This window comes from Choloepus didactylus, chromosome 9, assembly GCF_015220235.1.
Source record: "Choloepus didactylus isolate mChoDid1 chromosome 9, mChoDid1.pri, whole genome shotgun sequence".
NCBI lineage: Eukaryota > Metazoa > Chordata > Mammalia > Pilosa > Megalonychidae > Choloepus > Choloepus didactylus.
The window spans coordinates 102534803-102550145 of NC_051315.1; the positions used below are offsets into that span (position 1 = coordinate 102534803).

The 15343-nt window shown below is 38.7% G+C and overlaps 2 protein-coding genes across 10 annotated transcripts in view; both read left to right on the forward strand.

The window, feature by feature from the left end:
* The window catches only part of UNC80 (unc-80 homolog, NALCN channel complex subunit), a 244241-nt gene extending 238214 nt beyond the window's left edge, over nt 1-6027 (forward strand). Inside the window, 3 exon segments of the mRNA XM_037850187.1 lie at nt 296-407; nt 1000-1199; nt 2025-6027. Of these exon segments, the coding sequence (XP_037706115.1) occupies nt 296-407; nt 1000-1199; nt 2025-2288 (576 nt within the window). The 3' untranslated portion in view covers nt 2289-6027.
* Nucleotides 6028-7776: 1749 nt separating this feature from the next.
* RPE (ribulose-5-phosphate-3-epimerase) overlaps nt 7777-15343 on the forward strand; it is a 34018-nt gene continuing 26451 nt past the window's right edge. The window contains exons 1-4 of one of the 9 annotated variants that reach the window (XM_037850292.1): nt 7820-7948; nt 8618-8648; nt 9864-10008; nt 14085-14164. In XM_037850292.1, coding sequence (XP_037706220.1) covers nt 9941-10008; nt 14085-14164 — 148 coding nt within the window. In that variant the 5' untranslated portion in view covers nt 7820-7948; nt 8618-8648; nt 9864-9940. Of the gene's footprint in view, nt 7949-8617; nt 8653-8676; nt 10009-14084; nt 14165-15343 lie in introns of those variants that run through there. The other 8 variants (XM_037850293.1, XM_037850298.1, XM_037850297.1 and 5 more) reach the window with 8 other exon arrangements.

The following is a 15343-nucleotide window of genomic DNA, read 5'->3' on the forward strand; positions in this document are numbered from 1 at the left end:
TAACTGAAGTTCTTAAATGTGCTTTTAAATTACATTAATTAATGTTCTTTAGATATATAAAGGAATATTAACTGAGGGATAGAATTGGTGAAAGGGAATGTCAGAATCAAATACTTGTAGTAAGATAAGCAGAAAGAAGTTTATTTTATCAGCCTCAAATATAAGGAACAACCTTAGGAGTCCACAGAAACATGTAAATAAAGGATGAAATTATAGTCAGAATTCTCTGAAACCAGTGCTTCCTCCAAGGCAGTCAGATTCCTCCTGCCACATTTATTCTGCTGCTTCTCTTTAGCTGAGACGTCCTCTGCTATCACGTCAGAAAACTCAGAATGAATCCAGAAACCGCCATGGGGCTCGGCTGTCAACCACCCGCAGAAGCATCCAACCTAAGACAAAGCCATCTGGTGAGGCCTCCTTCACGCTGCCAGGCAAATCAGGCAGGAGGGCCTGCAGAAACTGAGCCATGCAGATAAGCAACCCTTGGGAGGCACTAGCATAAGGGAAGAAGTTTCCCAGGAAATTTTAGTCCTTTTCTTCACTGGGGACGCAGGGATGGATGAGACCAAGGAACCACTGATGCTAAGCAATTTGACTAGAGAGAGTTGTGTTTTTCCCTCCAAGCCAAGGACTGAGTTTGTTGTATGTCTTACTGAAGACAAAGGAATGATGAATAATATGGATTTTTGAGTCCTGTTGGTGGTTGTTATAAGGACTGATCAAGTTCATCTAATGCTCTATGCAAATCTTGATTTTAGACCATTTATGTAAAAATGATTTTTTTCTACCCAAGTCCCACTCTTTGTTAGGGGTGAAAATGAAACCTGTACATAATAGTTAAAAATGCTCTCATTTATTAATAAACCAATAATGCCTTTACTAAGAAAAGCTAGGAGACATTGATTAAAAAAAAAACACATTGATAATGTATTTATTAAGCACTGACAATGTATTTCCCCCAATTTCCCCTCTATTTACTGTCTCACCTCTGACTTACAGCGGATCAGAAACGGTCGGTAACCTTCATTGAGGCTCAGCCAGAACCAGCAGCTGTCCCAACAGACCCACTTCCTACCACAGGCCAGTCACAGAGCTGTAGCCTGGCCCCACCTAGGAAACCAGAAGGAATGGACAAACCAGTCCTTACTTCCTCTCCTGCCATTGTTGTTGCTGATCTCCAGAGCCTGTCTCCCAGGCAGGTGAGAGTGCTGGAGAAATCTACAAGACTTGCTCCCTGCATACTTATGTTTAGCAACCACTTGAATATGCAAATGTATTTCATATAATTAAGTCTGGGTCTGTAATGCATTATTAGCCAAGTTCCCCTGGTCCTGTCATCATGAAAAAAGAAAATCTATACAAAGTATATGGCCATGAATACACCTATTTAAGAAGGACCAAAGAGAAGTGTTGGTATTGTTAGTTATGAAAAACCCAAGAGAAAACATTTTGCAGCTGAAATAATTGTTATTTCAGTTGTATAATATATAGTCAAAGAATACTTCAGTAAAAAGAAATAAAATTTCCAATTTAGGTGAAAGCTTTAAATATAAAGCCTTCTGTATCCTATAAGATGAGAGGAACTTTTTTGATTTTGTTTCTCATTGTTTTGATCTTTTTCTTGCTCTTTTGGTATTTTTCTTCCTGTTTTAATTTTTATAAATAAATTCCTATAGGTCCCACATTCATCATGTTGTATTTAAAGAAAGCTAAGGGGATACTCTTTATACTATATCCACATCTGTATAATCTTTAAGGTCTAAAAACATTGCAACATTTATCATAATCTCATTTTGTCTTCACAGTTTACAAGGTGAACAGGACAAAAAATTATATTTATGTTACAGATTACAAAGCTGAGGCCTAGAAAGTTGGAAGGACTTATGCAAGATCTCACATATAACAAAGGATAGAACTGGGACTAGTGTTTCTATTCCTTGTCCAGTTTCAAATAGATAACATATTTTGAGACTTTCCTCTGGCACCCATCCTACCTGTTCATGATATGATTGTTTTGATTTCAGAGTGAGACCATCCCTACTGAAGAAGGAGAAAAGGAGGACACAGAAGCACAAGGTGGTACAGCACACAGCCCCCTGCCTACTCAACTCTCAGACCCTGATGATTTTGCAGGCCTTGAGACATCTAGCCTTCTACAGCATGGAGACACTGTCCTTCACATTAGTGAGGAAAATGGCATGGAAAACCCCCTGCTGTCCAGCCAGTTCCCTTTTACTCCCAGCGAGCTGGGGAAGCCCGATGTAGACCTAGATGAGTCTCATGTTTAATTCTGTATCTTAAGAGTTGCAGGTGTACATAAGACCTGGAAGGGATCACTCCGCTGAAAGCTGAATACTTTTCTCCTGGAAACGATTAATTAAAAAACAGCACCTTACGTCCAATGAGTGGCACAAATCTAAGTACATTTTGCTGCCAATGTGCAAAATGTTTTAAAAACATCATAAAATCAATGGCTAATCTGATTTGGTTCTTCAAAGAACAGAAAACCAGGGAGGAATATGGGAAAGAGCCATTTCACTGCACATTGTCCATGATTCAAGAAGCCTTGAGCAGTTACAAATGTACACTGTTATAGAACTGCTTACCTGAGAGTACTAACAAATCATATGTTCTGAAAAGAGAATCCAATTTTTTGAGGCTACTCACATTATACATCTCATGCAAATGTTTATTTTTATAGTTTTAAAAAAATACTAAATCAGGTGGCTATACAAGTAGCAATATGGATAAAAATAATCAAAGGGAAAATGTTAGTTTGGAGAAACTAAATGATAGGCCTGTAGCCGTTTTGGTTCTATCAACAATATTGCCATTTAGAAGAAGAAAAAAATACTATTTTTAGAACTGTGGACTTTTCAATATTTATTTTTTGACTGTTGTTTTCATTTCATGTTGTAAATCAAAATGCTAATGCCGTAAGTTCATTCCATGTCATAATCAATCACATGATAGAGAATATTTGAAAATTTATCTGAAATAATTCTGAATTAAGAAGAAACTAAATAGCCTATACAATGATAAAAATTTAATGTAAATATATAGCTAGCTAGAAATAGGTGGTTTTCCTACTTCTAGCCCTGACTACATCAATGTTAAGATAAGGACACATTGGAAAATTTTGATTTCTTTCCCACACAATATCCTGTGCCCCTGGGCCCACCCTTGAGGGCATATTTTCAGATATTAAGGTTAGTGTTGATAGAATTGGTTCAATAAACTAACCTGTTCTCAATGTTAATGATATTGTTATGATCTTGGCACCTCTAAGTTTACAAGGAGAAAAATATATCAAGTGGGCAGTTTCTTTATAGATGGAGCCAGCTTGTGTATTTGCAAATAGAACATTAACTTGATGTTCAATTACTTCAAGAAAAGTATATAACCAGAAGGCTTGTGAGGTCAGTGCCTAATGTGTTATTGATCCTATAGTAGGGTTGGACATCATAGAGTTCAAAATTGAATTTCAGTATTTTAACAGTTTACATTAGAAAACTACTACATAACTATAAACATACAAAAAGTCATACACATACTGAAATTGTTATGGTGTGTGTGTGTGTGTGTGTGTGTGTGTGTGTGTGTGTGTTTTCTAGTCCTTAAGTTAAAGTTAAATATAGACTTGGATTGCATTGCAATGAATTTAAAACACATTTGGAATGCTTAAACTTTGAATATGTTGGCTATGATATCTATATGTATATATAAAAGAGATCTACTAAACTCACCCTAATCATAAAGAATAATTATTTTTCCATTAGAAGTGCTTATTAAATAGACATTGTTTATATTGTGATTTTTATAACCCTAAATATAATTTGGGGTTATGGTCCCATTCACTTAGAAAATGTAATGACTAGATATAAGTGAATTAAAGATAAAAGGATGAAACTAAAAATTTCAAATTTAAAAGTTCAGAAATCAGAGAGGCTAAATGGGTTCTTTTATGTTTTACAGTAGTTTCATATTATTTACACTTAATGCTGAATTAATTCTCAAGTGCAGAAATATACAGATAATAGATTTTATGATTCTTTCCAAGCTGATATATTTCTCCTGTTAAAAATTATGCTGCTCAGTTAGCATTAGAGGCCTTATGTTGGGTAATTACAAACATCTGGGCTATAGGAGTCCCCTGTGTATGTGTGTGCTTTGTTCCAGTTTCTTGATTCTTTATTCAAATTCTCTATGTATAATTGTTTCAAATATTTAAAAAGTAAAGGGGTCAGAGAACATTATTAAATATTTGACAAGAATCCTAAGTAACTTTATATATATATTTTACAATATTGGGCTCTTTTGAAACATGATAATGCTGGTCTGTCTGCCTTTTAACCTGACTCCTTCACTCTGGTGTTAGTGGAAGTTTGTTAGAAACTTTTTCAATAAGCTGAGTGATGTGTACCTTGCAAAAAAGCCTCCACTCTAAGAAACAGGGCCTTACAGAGTTTTCGTATTGTTTTCATAATGGGACTACTGAGGTCTTGCAGATACATTTATCTGTTCTCTTTAGGTGCCCTTAAATGTGTTGAATGTAACGTGTTGAATGTTTATGTGGAATAAAGTATTTATATATATTTATGTGCATAAGACTGTCATAAGATGTATTCTCAGGAATACTGTTACCTGGAGTTTGAAGGAATAACTATATTAAAAAAAAAAAAACAGTTGGGGAAGATTAGGAAAAAAGGTCAAAAAATTAATCAGTTTTTGTAATGTTCAAAATAGTATTAAGTACATGGCTAAAAATAGAGAATTACATATGAATTATACAATATTTGTAATAGATAATTTCTTAAGCTATGCTGTTTAATGGTATTTATCTTATGTTGAGGAAAAATAAAATAGGCACCCACTTCCCATTTGTAAAGAATTGAACTCAACAAAGAGGTTGCTTCTTTGAAATTTAGCTTAAGTTTTGAGAGACCTTGGAATAAGCATGTACTGTCCATGATGGTGCATGTAGATTTAAACTACTCAGATTCATTTAAGCAAGTTCAAATCCTGGATACAGCGTTTTCTACAGAAAAATATTTTATTTTCCTTTTTCAGCATTTGCTGCTTTCTATAATTCTATTAGATAAGTTATTTGGTTTTTCTGGAAAGGAAACTGAGTTACTGAATGCTTTGGGATAAGGCACTTACAACCCCAGTGTCAAAAGGCATAAATGGCCATGGCAATGCTGGGGGTAAAAAAAAAAATCTGTGCTTAGGGCTTCATACATCTTGGTTGGGAGTAGCTGGTTTGCTATTCCAAGCTTCCAAGGGTACCTGCCTTATCAGTATGACTAAAGTACCTCCTTTTAGTCATGAAGAGCATTCTTGACTCTTCTGTCCAGTTTGGAGAGTATCTGAGAAAAGAGTAGGGTGTATGTAAGGACCTATAGCCAAGAAAGGGTCATAAATGAATAGAATTGCAACCCAAAACACTAATTACCCTTCCTCAAGTGATACAGGATACTTTTAATAGAGCATAGTCTCTGAATTTGCTGCTTATCACATTGAGTCATGCTGTTGCCCTGTGACCTGACCATTTCAGTTCCATGGCCTTGTCTTGGCAGTTAGTAGAAAGTCCCACTTCCTCATTTATTTTAGTGGGCCTCAACTGCAGCATTTTTGAAACAAACTTTGGTTTGACACTCAGGAGAATAAAAACAATTTGAGGGCAGAATGTATCTGGAAAAGTTTAAGATAAATTTACTTGTATTATTTTAGGATTCTTTAGGATTAAAGATAATGTACCTCCATAACAGTTTTTAATAGTCACTGTGAGTGCAGGATGAAAATCCTTTATTAGCCATTTTATAGGTAAAGACAAAAAAGATTGAAAACACAGCCAGCTTCCCTCAGATGACCATGAAGTCTGTTATGAATAGTGAATGACCAAAGAGCATGGAAAAATGCATATGAAGAAATATTGAAATGTTTATGAAAGATATTTATGAAAGATAAGGCTTGTTTGAATATGCACAAATATTAAATAAATCTAAAAACATTTAAGATTCTGAATAAGTTTCATTTTTTATTTCTCAACATAGGGAACAGGTTAATGAAGTCTGCAAGGTGTTCATTTTGTGTACATGCGGTGTGCCTTTGTTAATGGTCTCTCACTGTCCCTCTCCACCACGACCCTGAGGCCACGACCCATTTTGTCCCCGGCTCATTTCATTTTCCAAATCTTGCTCTCTAATCTCCCACCCCTACATCAGCTCCATTCTACTCATGATTTCCATTGCTACCTTTCAAAATAAGGCAGAATGGGCACTTTGGGAGGCAAGGATCCCCAGCTTGATTTCTTTGCCCAGGTTACAATCTGCTGAGATGACTAGATTTCCCAGTGGGAAAGTTAAGGATCTGGTTGTCCCAGAATGTGGCCAAGACTTCCATGGGGTGCAAGTTACTACCAGTTCTTGCATACAAAGTGCTCTATCCTTACTCCCTGATAAATTTATATAGAGAAAGCCCTGGGGACCCTTCAGAGAAAAACAAAAACCCATGCCCTACTTCCTCTTTGAATTCCCTCTCCAGTTTATCTTTTGAAATTTAAAATCCCCACCAAGGCAGCCGACCCAGAATAAGTCCCTAGTTCATTACATTTAACCCAATACAAAACAAAGCCCACCTGCCCTAAACCTGCCCCTGTAGGATGGACAAACCCTCATCCAATCAATAGGAGTCCAGCTAATTCACTTTTTAATGCCTAAAAATCGCTTGCCATCCCTAGAACCCTGACACTACTTCAGTTCTGGCTGCCTTTGCTGCAGCAAAATTTTGTTGTCCCCAATAAAAGGCTGTGGTCTGCTAACTCAACTTGGATTTGTCTTTCACACCCCTTACGCATGATCTTGCTAAATCCATCCTCACCACCCCCCCTCCACACGTGGTTTTCTTCCGTTTCTTTTCCTTACCCAATGACCCTAGACACATTTGGCAGTAGGACAGACATTCTTACCCACTTCTGGATAGCGTCTGAAAAGTAAATAAACATATCACAATTTGTCAGTGAGTGCTGCTGGAAAGGGAAAAACAAGAGGTACATGAGGTGGAAGCAGAAAAGGAATGAATAAAAACCACGCGCGACAGGCCTGTCTGTATTGAGTGCCAGGCACCAAACTAGGCGCATTAACTGGATTCGTTTAATTAATCTTCACACCGAGCACTGTCTTAAAGAAGAGAAAACTATGGATCTGAGACAGGAAGAAATGACTGGCTAGGACACCCAGCTGGTATCCGGCAGAGCCAGGATTCCACCTGGAATCCCCCAGCTCCTTAGGAGAGTTCTAGAAAAGAGAAAGGAGAGGGCGGAAGAGTTTTTTGTTTTGTTTTGTTTTTTTTGTTTTTAAGGGCAAGCACAGGAGCTGAAGGGGAAAGGAGTGTAACACTTACGCAAACGCTGAAGAAAAAAGGTGAAGAGAGGGGGAAGAGCAGAGGAATGGGAACTGCAAAAGTAAAGCAAAAGAAGTTTAAGAAGGTCCTTCAGTACAGTGAGGACTGAGAAACCCGCAACTGTATTAATAACGAGGGTCACAAGAAGGAAGAAGGTCACGGCCCGGTACAAGCCCAGGACTCTGCCCCGGCACCTTTGCCAGCTACGGTACCTAAACCAAGTGCCGCCCCTCTGCCGCAGGTCTACCAACCCCGCCCCCGAGGAGAAGGCGGGACTTCCTTACCTCAGGGCAGCTGCTTCCGGCAGAGAGAGGAATTCTCCACGGGGAAGGGGCGGGGCCGAAGCTGCCCGGCCAATTGGAGCGACGCCTTAGTCTTGCCGGGGGTCTCGTGGGGTTGCTCGGCTCCTGGGAACCAGCACCATGGCGTCCGGCTGCAAGATCGGTCCATCTATCCTCAACAGCGACCTGGCCAACTTAGGGGCAGAGTGCCTCCGGATGCTGGACTCTGGGGCCGATTATCTGCACCTGGATGTAATGGACGGGTAACTCCGCGGGGCTCGGGTCAGGCCTGTCGCGCGGGATTGAGATCGGCGCCCATTTATTGAGCGCCTGATGGATGCATGGCATCTCTGTACTGCGGGGCTTCTCACCCTGAACGCGGTACTGAGAACCGGGATGAGGCGGAAGCCTTGGAGGCCCTGCCTGGAGCTGACCCCGACGCGGCAGCCTGGGTTGTGGCCGGGCCCCAAACCTCAACCTCTCCCCTCCCCCCAAGTAACGTGTGGTTTTCTCTTAGCCCTTAGGACCCGGAAACAGCCTTAAATCTCCAGGCCATTTCTTTTATTTTCAGTTAGAGAAACTGAGGCCCAAGGGGATAGGCATGACTTGCCCAAGCTCATATAGCTAGTTAGTGACAAAACTAAGGAGACAGACTTGCGTAACGATACAGCGCTTGGCCCCTGGAGTGAGATCGCCCGAGTTCTGCCACTTGCTGGGTTACCTTGGGCAAGCCACTTAACCTCATTGAGCTTCAGTTTCGTTATTTGAAAATATGAGAATAATAATAGAACCTACCGTTTACGCATCTTTGGAAGATAAAATGAGCTACCACATGTAACGTTTACCGTGCCTGGCATATAGTAAGTTTTCTGTAATTGTTAGCTGTTGTATTATTATTCGAATTCTGATTTTCCTGTCTATTTTCTCTTCAGGCACCCTGCTCTTCAGGGAGGTCAGTTTTTTGTAAGTAATTTTTAAACGCTGTAGTTACAGCACATAATTAGCAATATTGTTTGGAATCAGGATGACAGTAATTATTTGAGTTGGTTGAAAAAGAGGAAACAAACCTAGGGAAAATAAGACTCTCAAGATTACACAAGATTGTGACAGTTAGAACTTGCAATTTTGAGTTTGCCAAATAGTTGTCAGGCCCATTGATAACTGGCCACAAAATCATAAATGCCTTGAATTGGTCTAAAATAAAATAAAATGTAATTTAAGTTAGGTAAAAATCTCTATGTGCTCTCATTCACATTTGCAAATTGGTGCTATTTACAAAATATCAGTTACTTCCCATTTTTAATGTTATTTGCACTTCTATAAAAAAGTTTTGCCTTCCTTTGTTTTCTCTGGTTAAATCTTTTGTTTCACTTTCGCATTCCACCTGATGTCCTTATCAGTCTGCCTAAATGACAATGGTGAAATCTTGACCTTAGAATACTAAGAATTATAGACTAAGTGTGTGAGAAGGCTAGTAAATATTACCCTCACAAAAGGTTGATTTTTAGTTTGCTCTTGTATGTAATTCTGCTTAGCTGCTTTTTTGGACACCTGTGTTTGAAAGCCCTATGCTTCCACAGGTAATACAGTGTACCTTAGGGACAAGTAGGTACATTTGAATGTCAGAAAATACCTTGGGGTCTCGGGAAAATAGACTACCTGTATACATCTATAGTCCTTTCAGCACAGAAAGCAATTTGGTTTTAATTAAATCTTATACTATGTGTCAAGTAAGTGAATGGATAGGGAAAACAATTTGTTTTAGTGCACCAATCAGGAGTACTAATGATGACAAGAGTAACTAATATTTATGAGCCTTATATATTTCTCTTCTAGTGCTTTTCATGAAGTAGCTCATACAACCTCATAAGATTGGTACTGTTATTACCACAAGCATGTGACAATGAGGAATCAGGCACAGAAATTAAATCACCTGCCCATGAGCTCACAGCTGGAAAATGGTGGAACCAGGATTGAAAGCAGTGGAACAGCTTGTGTTGTCTCTGAAATTAAATGCCTCTGTAGGCACTTAATTTACAGAGAATAAGACATTCTCTGTCCTCAAAGAGCAACTAATAATTTATGCTTTTATTTTTATTTATTTCATATCGCATGCTACACTGTATGCTCCTTAAAAGCAAGGTCTGACTCCTTTGCTTACCTTTGTATTCTCTGCAGGTAAAGTCAACTGGACAAGATTATACTTGGTTGAATGGATGAGTGAATGACTTGATACCTGTTAGTAATTTATCATAATGGGAGGGATCTCAAGAAATCTTTTTTGCCCCCTCCCAGTCTTATGGCAGACCCTGAGTTTATTAAGGTAAAATATTTGTATTTTATTAATTTTCCTCCCCCCTTTGCCAGGAAACATTCTTAGCTTGGAAAAACTAAATTCTGCGTACCCAATTTAAAAACTCTTTACCTTTTAATCCTCACAACTTTTTGATGTAAGACCTATTTTAATTCCCTTTTTACAAAGGATGAAACCACTTTAGGGGGTTTCCTTCCCTTCCTGATGTACCCCCAGAAGAAGCAGAACCTGGCTGAGATGATGCCAGTGTTCTTAAGCAGTGTGCTGCAGTGTCTGCTAGGCCAAGGGGATGAAAGCAAGGGCTGTGAACTTCTTTCCAGAGGTGGCCAACCACAACTAACCTTCTCTCCATGCTTCTCTTTCTCCTGGTCCCTTTTAAATATCTCATTCAGCATTAAATGTAGTTTGGCTGTGTGTGCATTGTTTTCTTGTTCTCCCCCAAATCCCCAAATTTCTCTCGTGAGAATTTCTTCATCCTGACAGTCAGGAACTCCACCACATAGTAGACCATTGTAGAAAGGAAGTCGTCTTAATTTGTGGAACACTGGGGTGGGGTTGGCTTAGGGATACCAGTATGGTTGGATATTTGAAATAAAGGGCTAATGGACTCTCTGGAAAAGAAGAAAACACATTAATGTGTCATAATAGGACCGTGACTGGAATGCATTGGTCCTAAGCTTGGGAAGAGAGCAAAAAAAGCAGTTTCTAAAATAGTTGCCAGGATTTAAAATTGGGGAGATTTCCCATTAATTGCTGGATATATGGCTTTTTTTGAAAAAAATCCAAAGATTTGGCAGTATTTGGCCCACAGTCTCATAAGGCCCCAATAGGCTGGAACCGAACAACAGCCACCTCTGGCCGGGCCATGTAGTCTTCATATGTCCTCTTTCCCCCTGCCCTCTTTGCTCCTCCATGTTATCTGCTGATCTCTATAGGAATATGAGTTTGTGGTTTTTGATTCACAGAAGATTGTTTTCTGGTTACGGTCTTATTACATTATTTACCAACGTTATCTCCCTCTTACTGTCTTTGCCTTATTGAGAGATCTGATGAGGGTTTTATCTGCCTGAAACAGATTGCATTATAGTACATTATGAACAAAGCTTAGGGTTAATGATGGAACATGAAGAGAAATAAGAGAGCTGCATCCCTGTATTAGAAGCAACTATAATCCTAATGAGTATCCTGAAAAAGAGGCACACGTTTTTTAAAATTACATTTTATTTTTTGCAGCCTTTACTCAAAAAAGCACTTTAAATTAAAACAAAACAAAACAAAAAAACACACATAAGTCTTCTTTGATGAAATTCCCTTTCATTAGCATGAAATATAGTGTTTTCCAAACTAGTCTGATGAGAACTCCTTGGGGGCACATCTTTAAAAATGAGATTCCCAGGTCGCCCTTTGGAGTCAGGATGGAGCAGAGCCTAGAAATCCTTTTTTTTTTTTTTTTTTGATTAAAAAAGCTAGAAATCCAAGCATGAAGTCAGGGTATCCCAAACAACCCTGATTTCATGCTTGGATTTCTAGCTTTTTAAATTATGGCTTAGCATTAAGCCTTTGGTTTCTTCTGAGAATATTGGTTTGTTCTCCCAGTGTACTTGGGAAACTGTGAATCTAGAACGTGAAATTACTTTTCAGTAGCACAATTAGTCACGCATTTTGGGAGTCAATAGTTTCAGATTCTATGCTGTTTCCCAATGAGGTAAAAGTACATTTGCTGTATTTTCGTATTTTCTCAAGATACAGTTACTATGTTTTTATTTTCATGCTGTATGAAACCTAAGGTAGCGAACAAAACCAAAGATCATGATGCAGCGAATTAAAGGAATAGTAAATGAAATCCAGATCTTTCAATTCCAAGTTGAAATCCAAGTTCCAATTCTGATACTCAGTAGGTCTCACTGCCTGCTGATCTGACCCTTATTCCAAATTCTAAGTAAATACAAAGGTCTCTTCCATTATTTTGAAAATCAGTGCTCTCAGGTGTACCATAGAACAGTTTCCTAAATCCTAGAAACCCAGCCTTCAAGGATCAAAATGATAATGAAAGTGTCTGCATTCATCTCCTTTACCTGTCCTTCTCAGACGTATCCTGAATACTGACTTCTTTCAAGTCTTTTCCTCCAGCTGGACTTGCTCTTTCTGTTAGTCATTAGTGTAGGGGCAGATGAGCCTAGTAGTTAAGAGCCTGGACTTTAAAGCTAGACTGACTGCATTTAACTCCTGACTCTGGCACTTACTACTTGTGTGACTTTGGGTCTCTTTGCCTCATCCGTAAAATACAGATAATAGTACCTTCAAAGAGTTGTGAGGATTTAATAAGTTAGGTAGAAAGTGTTTAGAGAGGTAGCTGGCCCATGTATAAGTTTTAGTTTTAATGAACACTCTTTCTGGTGGTAACCTAAGTTTAAGACCTTAATCGTGATTTACATCTCTCTCTCTCTGTAATCCTCACCTAATCAGGTAACAAATCCTGTCAGTCTTGCCTCTCCTGTTTCTATCCTTATTGTTCCATTGCCAGTTACTAACACCTCTTACCTTCCTTTTTCCAATTAATTGACAAATACATCTTCCTACTTTATTTTTTGCATCATGTTGCTTTTTGTTTTAATATCTCACTCTGTGTTAACCACAGGATAAAGCTGAAACAGTTTAGCCTGGCATTTGAGACCCTTAGTGTGATGCAAACTCCCAGGCTGGTCAACATCACCCCCTTCCCCCTGCTTCCTTGAACATAACTTGCTTATTTCTGCTCTTGGGCCTTTGCTTTCTTTTCTCATCTTTCTATCATACAAATTCTACTTGTTTTGTAAATCTCATGATCTTCCCTCTTCTAAAGTGCTAAAATACTTGTCTGGAACTGTTTTACCTGTAATCACCTACGGCCTACTTGTTGTTTAGCTTTTCTTTAATCCTCTTGTAGGATAATAACAGCTGTTTTAACAAATAAAGCCCAGATTTCAGTGTATAATGTTTATTTCTCATTCACACAGCAGCTCAGTGGAATGTTCTATTCAGTAATTCAGGGACATAATCTAGTTCTGTACTTTGGCTCTGCCATTCCTTAAGGGCTTCTTTATTGGCAGAAGGCTAAGATGAGAGTGGAAAAAGAGTATTACTTAACCTTCTGGGCTCTGTGATGGCACACATGACTTAAATTTACTATCTATTGGTGAGAACTTGCCACATGGGCCACCTTGGATGTAAAGAGTGTTGGGAAATGTCCTTGGCTCAGTCTGCTTCCCATCAACTCTGGTGAATTAGCCATCTCTCCCATCACTCATCAATGAGATTGTAGGCTCTTCTGGGTACAGGAGCAACTCTAGCCAATTTTTTTTTTTTATAAAAGACTACTCTCAGAAGTACCTAGCATGGCACTTGCATGGTTTTGTTAAATATTTAATTGTGGTAGTGATAGAAGGAAAGGATTAGGTGGAGTAGGTTAACATTTTGGGTTTGATATCAGGAACACCTAATTTGAATCCTGCTTCCAAAAATTGTTAACTGGGTGGCTCAAGCAAGTTAGCCTCTGCTCATCGAATGAGGATAATGAAAGTGTCTATCTCAAGGCTGTTGTGAAGATTAAATGCCTGGCATGTAGTAAACACTCAGTAAAAGGTGGTTATTACTGATATTAACCACATCAAGTTTCATTACTGATGATATTTCATTTTAAATAAATTCCCCTGTTATACAGGCGGATTAGAAATAGCCACAGGCAGCCTGTGACATGCTAGAATTTGGGATCCCTGCATCAGTCAAGAACTTACTAACTAGTATGTGACTTGGGCAAGTCATACAGCTTTTGGGATTTTGATTTTTGTCATCTTTCCATTTCTAACTGTCATGTTTTGTGAATTATAATTATGTACATGTATGTGGTATTATGATTTGTTGAAAAATCAAGGAAATAGTACTTTGTGAAATTAAAATTATCCAGGCATTTTTACTGTTGTTTAATACTGATATTACTATTTATTAAATTGAAAAATATTGCAACCCCAGACAATGAATACATACTGAAAGAAATACAAAAACTGAATTGAAAATATTTTCAGAGTAAGGTTTTATTTGTCTTGTAGGCATTTTGTTCCCAACATCACCTTTGGTCACCCTGTGGTAGAAAGCCTCCGAAAGCAGCTAGGCCAGGACCCTTTCTTTGGTAAGTCGGTGTTAACACCATTTGAAGTGGATGTGTCATGCAAGTAACGGAAAAATGGATGGTTGATGTCTTAACTTCCAACTTAACTTCCAGGCTTCATTGGCCTGTTCCCTGTTTAGCAAGCCAAGAAAGCTCTTTCTTGCCTCAGGGCCTTCACCCTTGCTAATCTCTTTGCTCTTCACTAAGTACCTTATCCTAAATTAATCTTTATCTAGGGTATTATATCACCTTGTTGATCTTAGGACTTCCTTCAATCAGAAATTACTTTTATCAAACTGTAAACTTCCTGAAGGCAGGGATTTAATCCACCTGTTTACTGTGGTTTTCCTAGAACTAACCATAGGCATATGGTTGTGGCTCAGTATAGTTGTTTAAGCAAATTTATGAATCAGTTGATTGATTTATGATCTAGAAGCAATTTTTATTAATTCAGGTGGGGTTTAGGGCTTTCTGTAGTTGGAGCCTTCATATGTTCCAATCCCATGTCATAGGATGACATGAATTAAGATGTTGAGATAATCCACTGAGCTATTGTGGGAAGATAGTGGAGTAGGAAGTTCCAAGAATCAGTCCCTCTACCAAAACAATTATTGACCTGGCAAGAATTTTCTGAATCAACCACTTTGAAACTCTGGAGTCCAGGAAACACTGTGCAGCAACCAGGGAGGAGTGGAAGAAAGAGGCTGATAAATTGCAGTAAGGACCAGTGAGTTTCACCCTCTGTGCAGTGGCTACCATCCTCCTTACCCCAGTCTCATGGCCTGTAGCAGTGGGCACTGGAGCTCGGGCTCCTGGGTCAGCTTGCTGGTATCAGGGTGGGATATAAAGAACTAGTCTTCCAAACTCCAAAGATGAATGCTCTGATCCCAGGTCTCTAACTTTGATCAGCTACTTCAGATAGCTGGGGGCTCTGCTCTGAGGACAATGAGTTACGTACAAAGGAATCCCAATAAATTAAGTACAAGTTTCTCATCAGAAACCATGGAGGTGATAAGGCAGTGGTATAAAATATTTAAAGTGCTAAAAGAAAATCACTGTCAACCAAGAGTTTTATATCTGGAGACCCTTTGTTTCAAAAATGAAGGAGATATTAAGACATTCCCTAAACAGAAGCTGAGAGGAGCCAACAGAAGTTCTTCAGAATGAAAGGAAAAGACATTAGACAGTGGCTTAAACCAG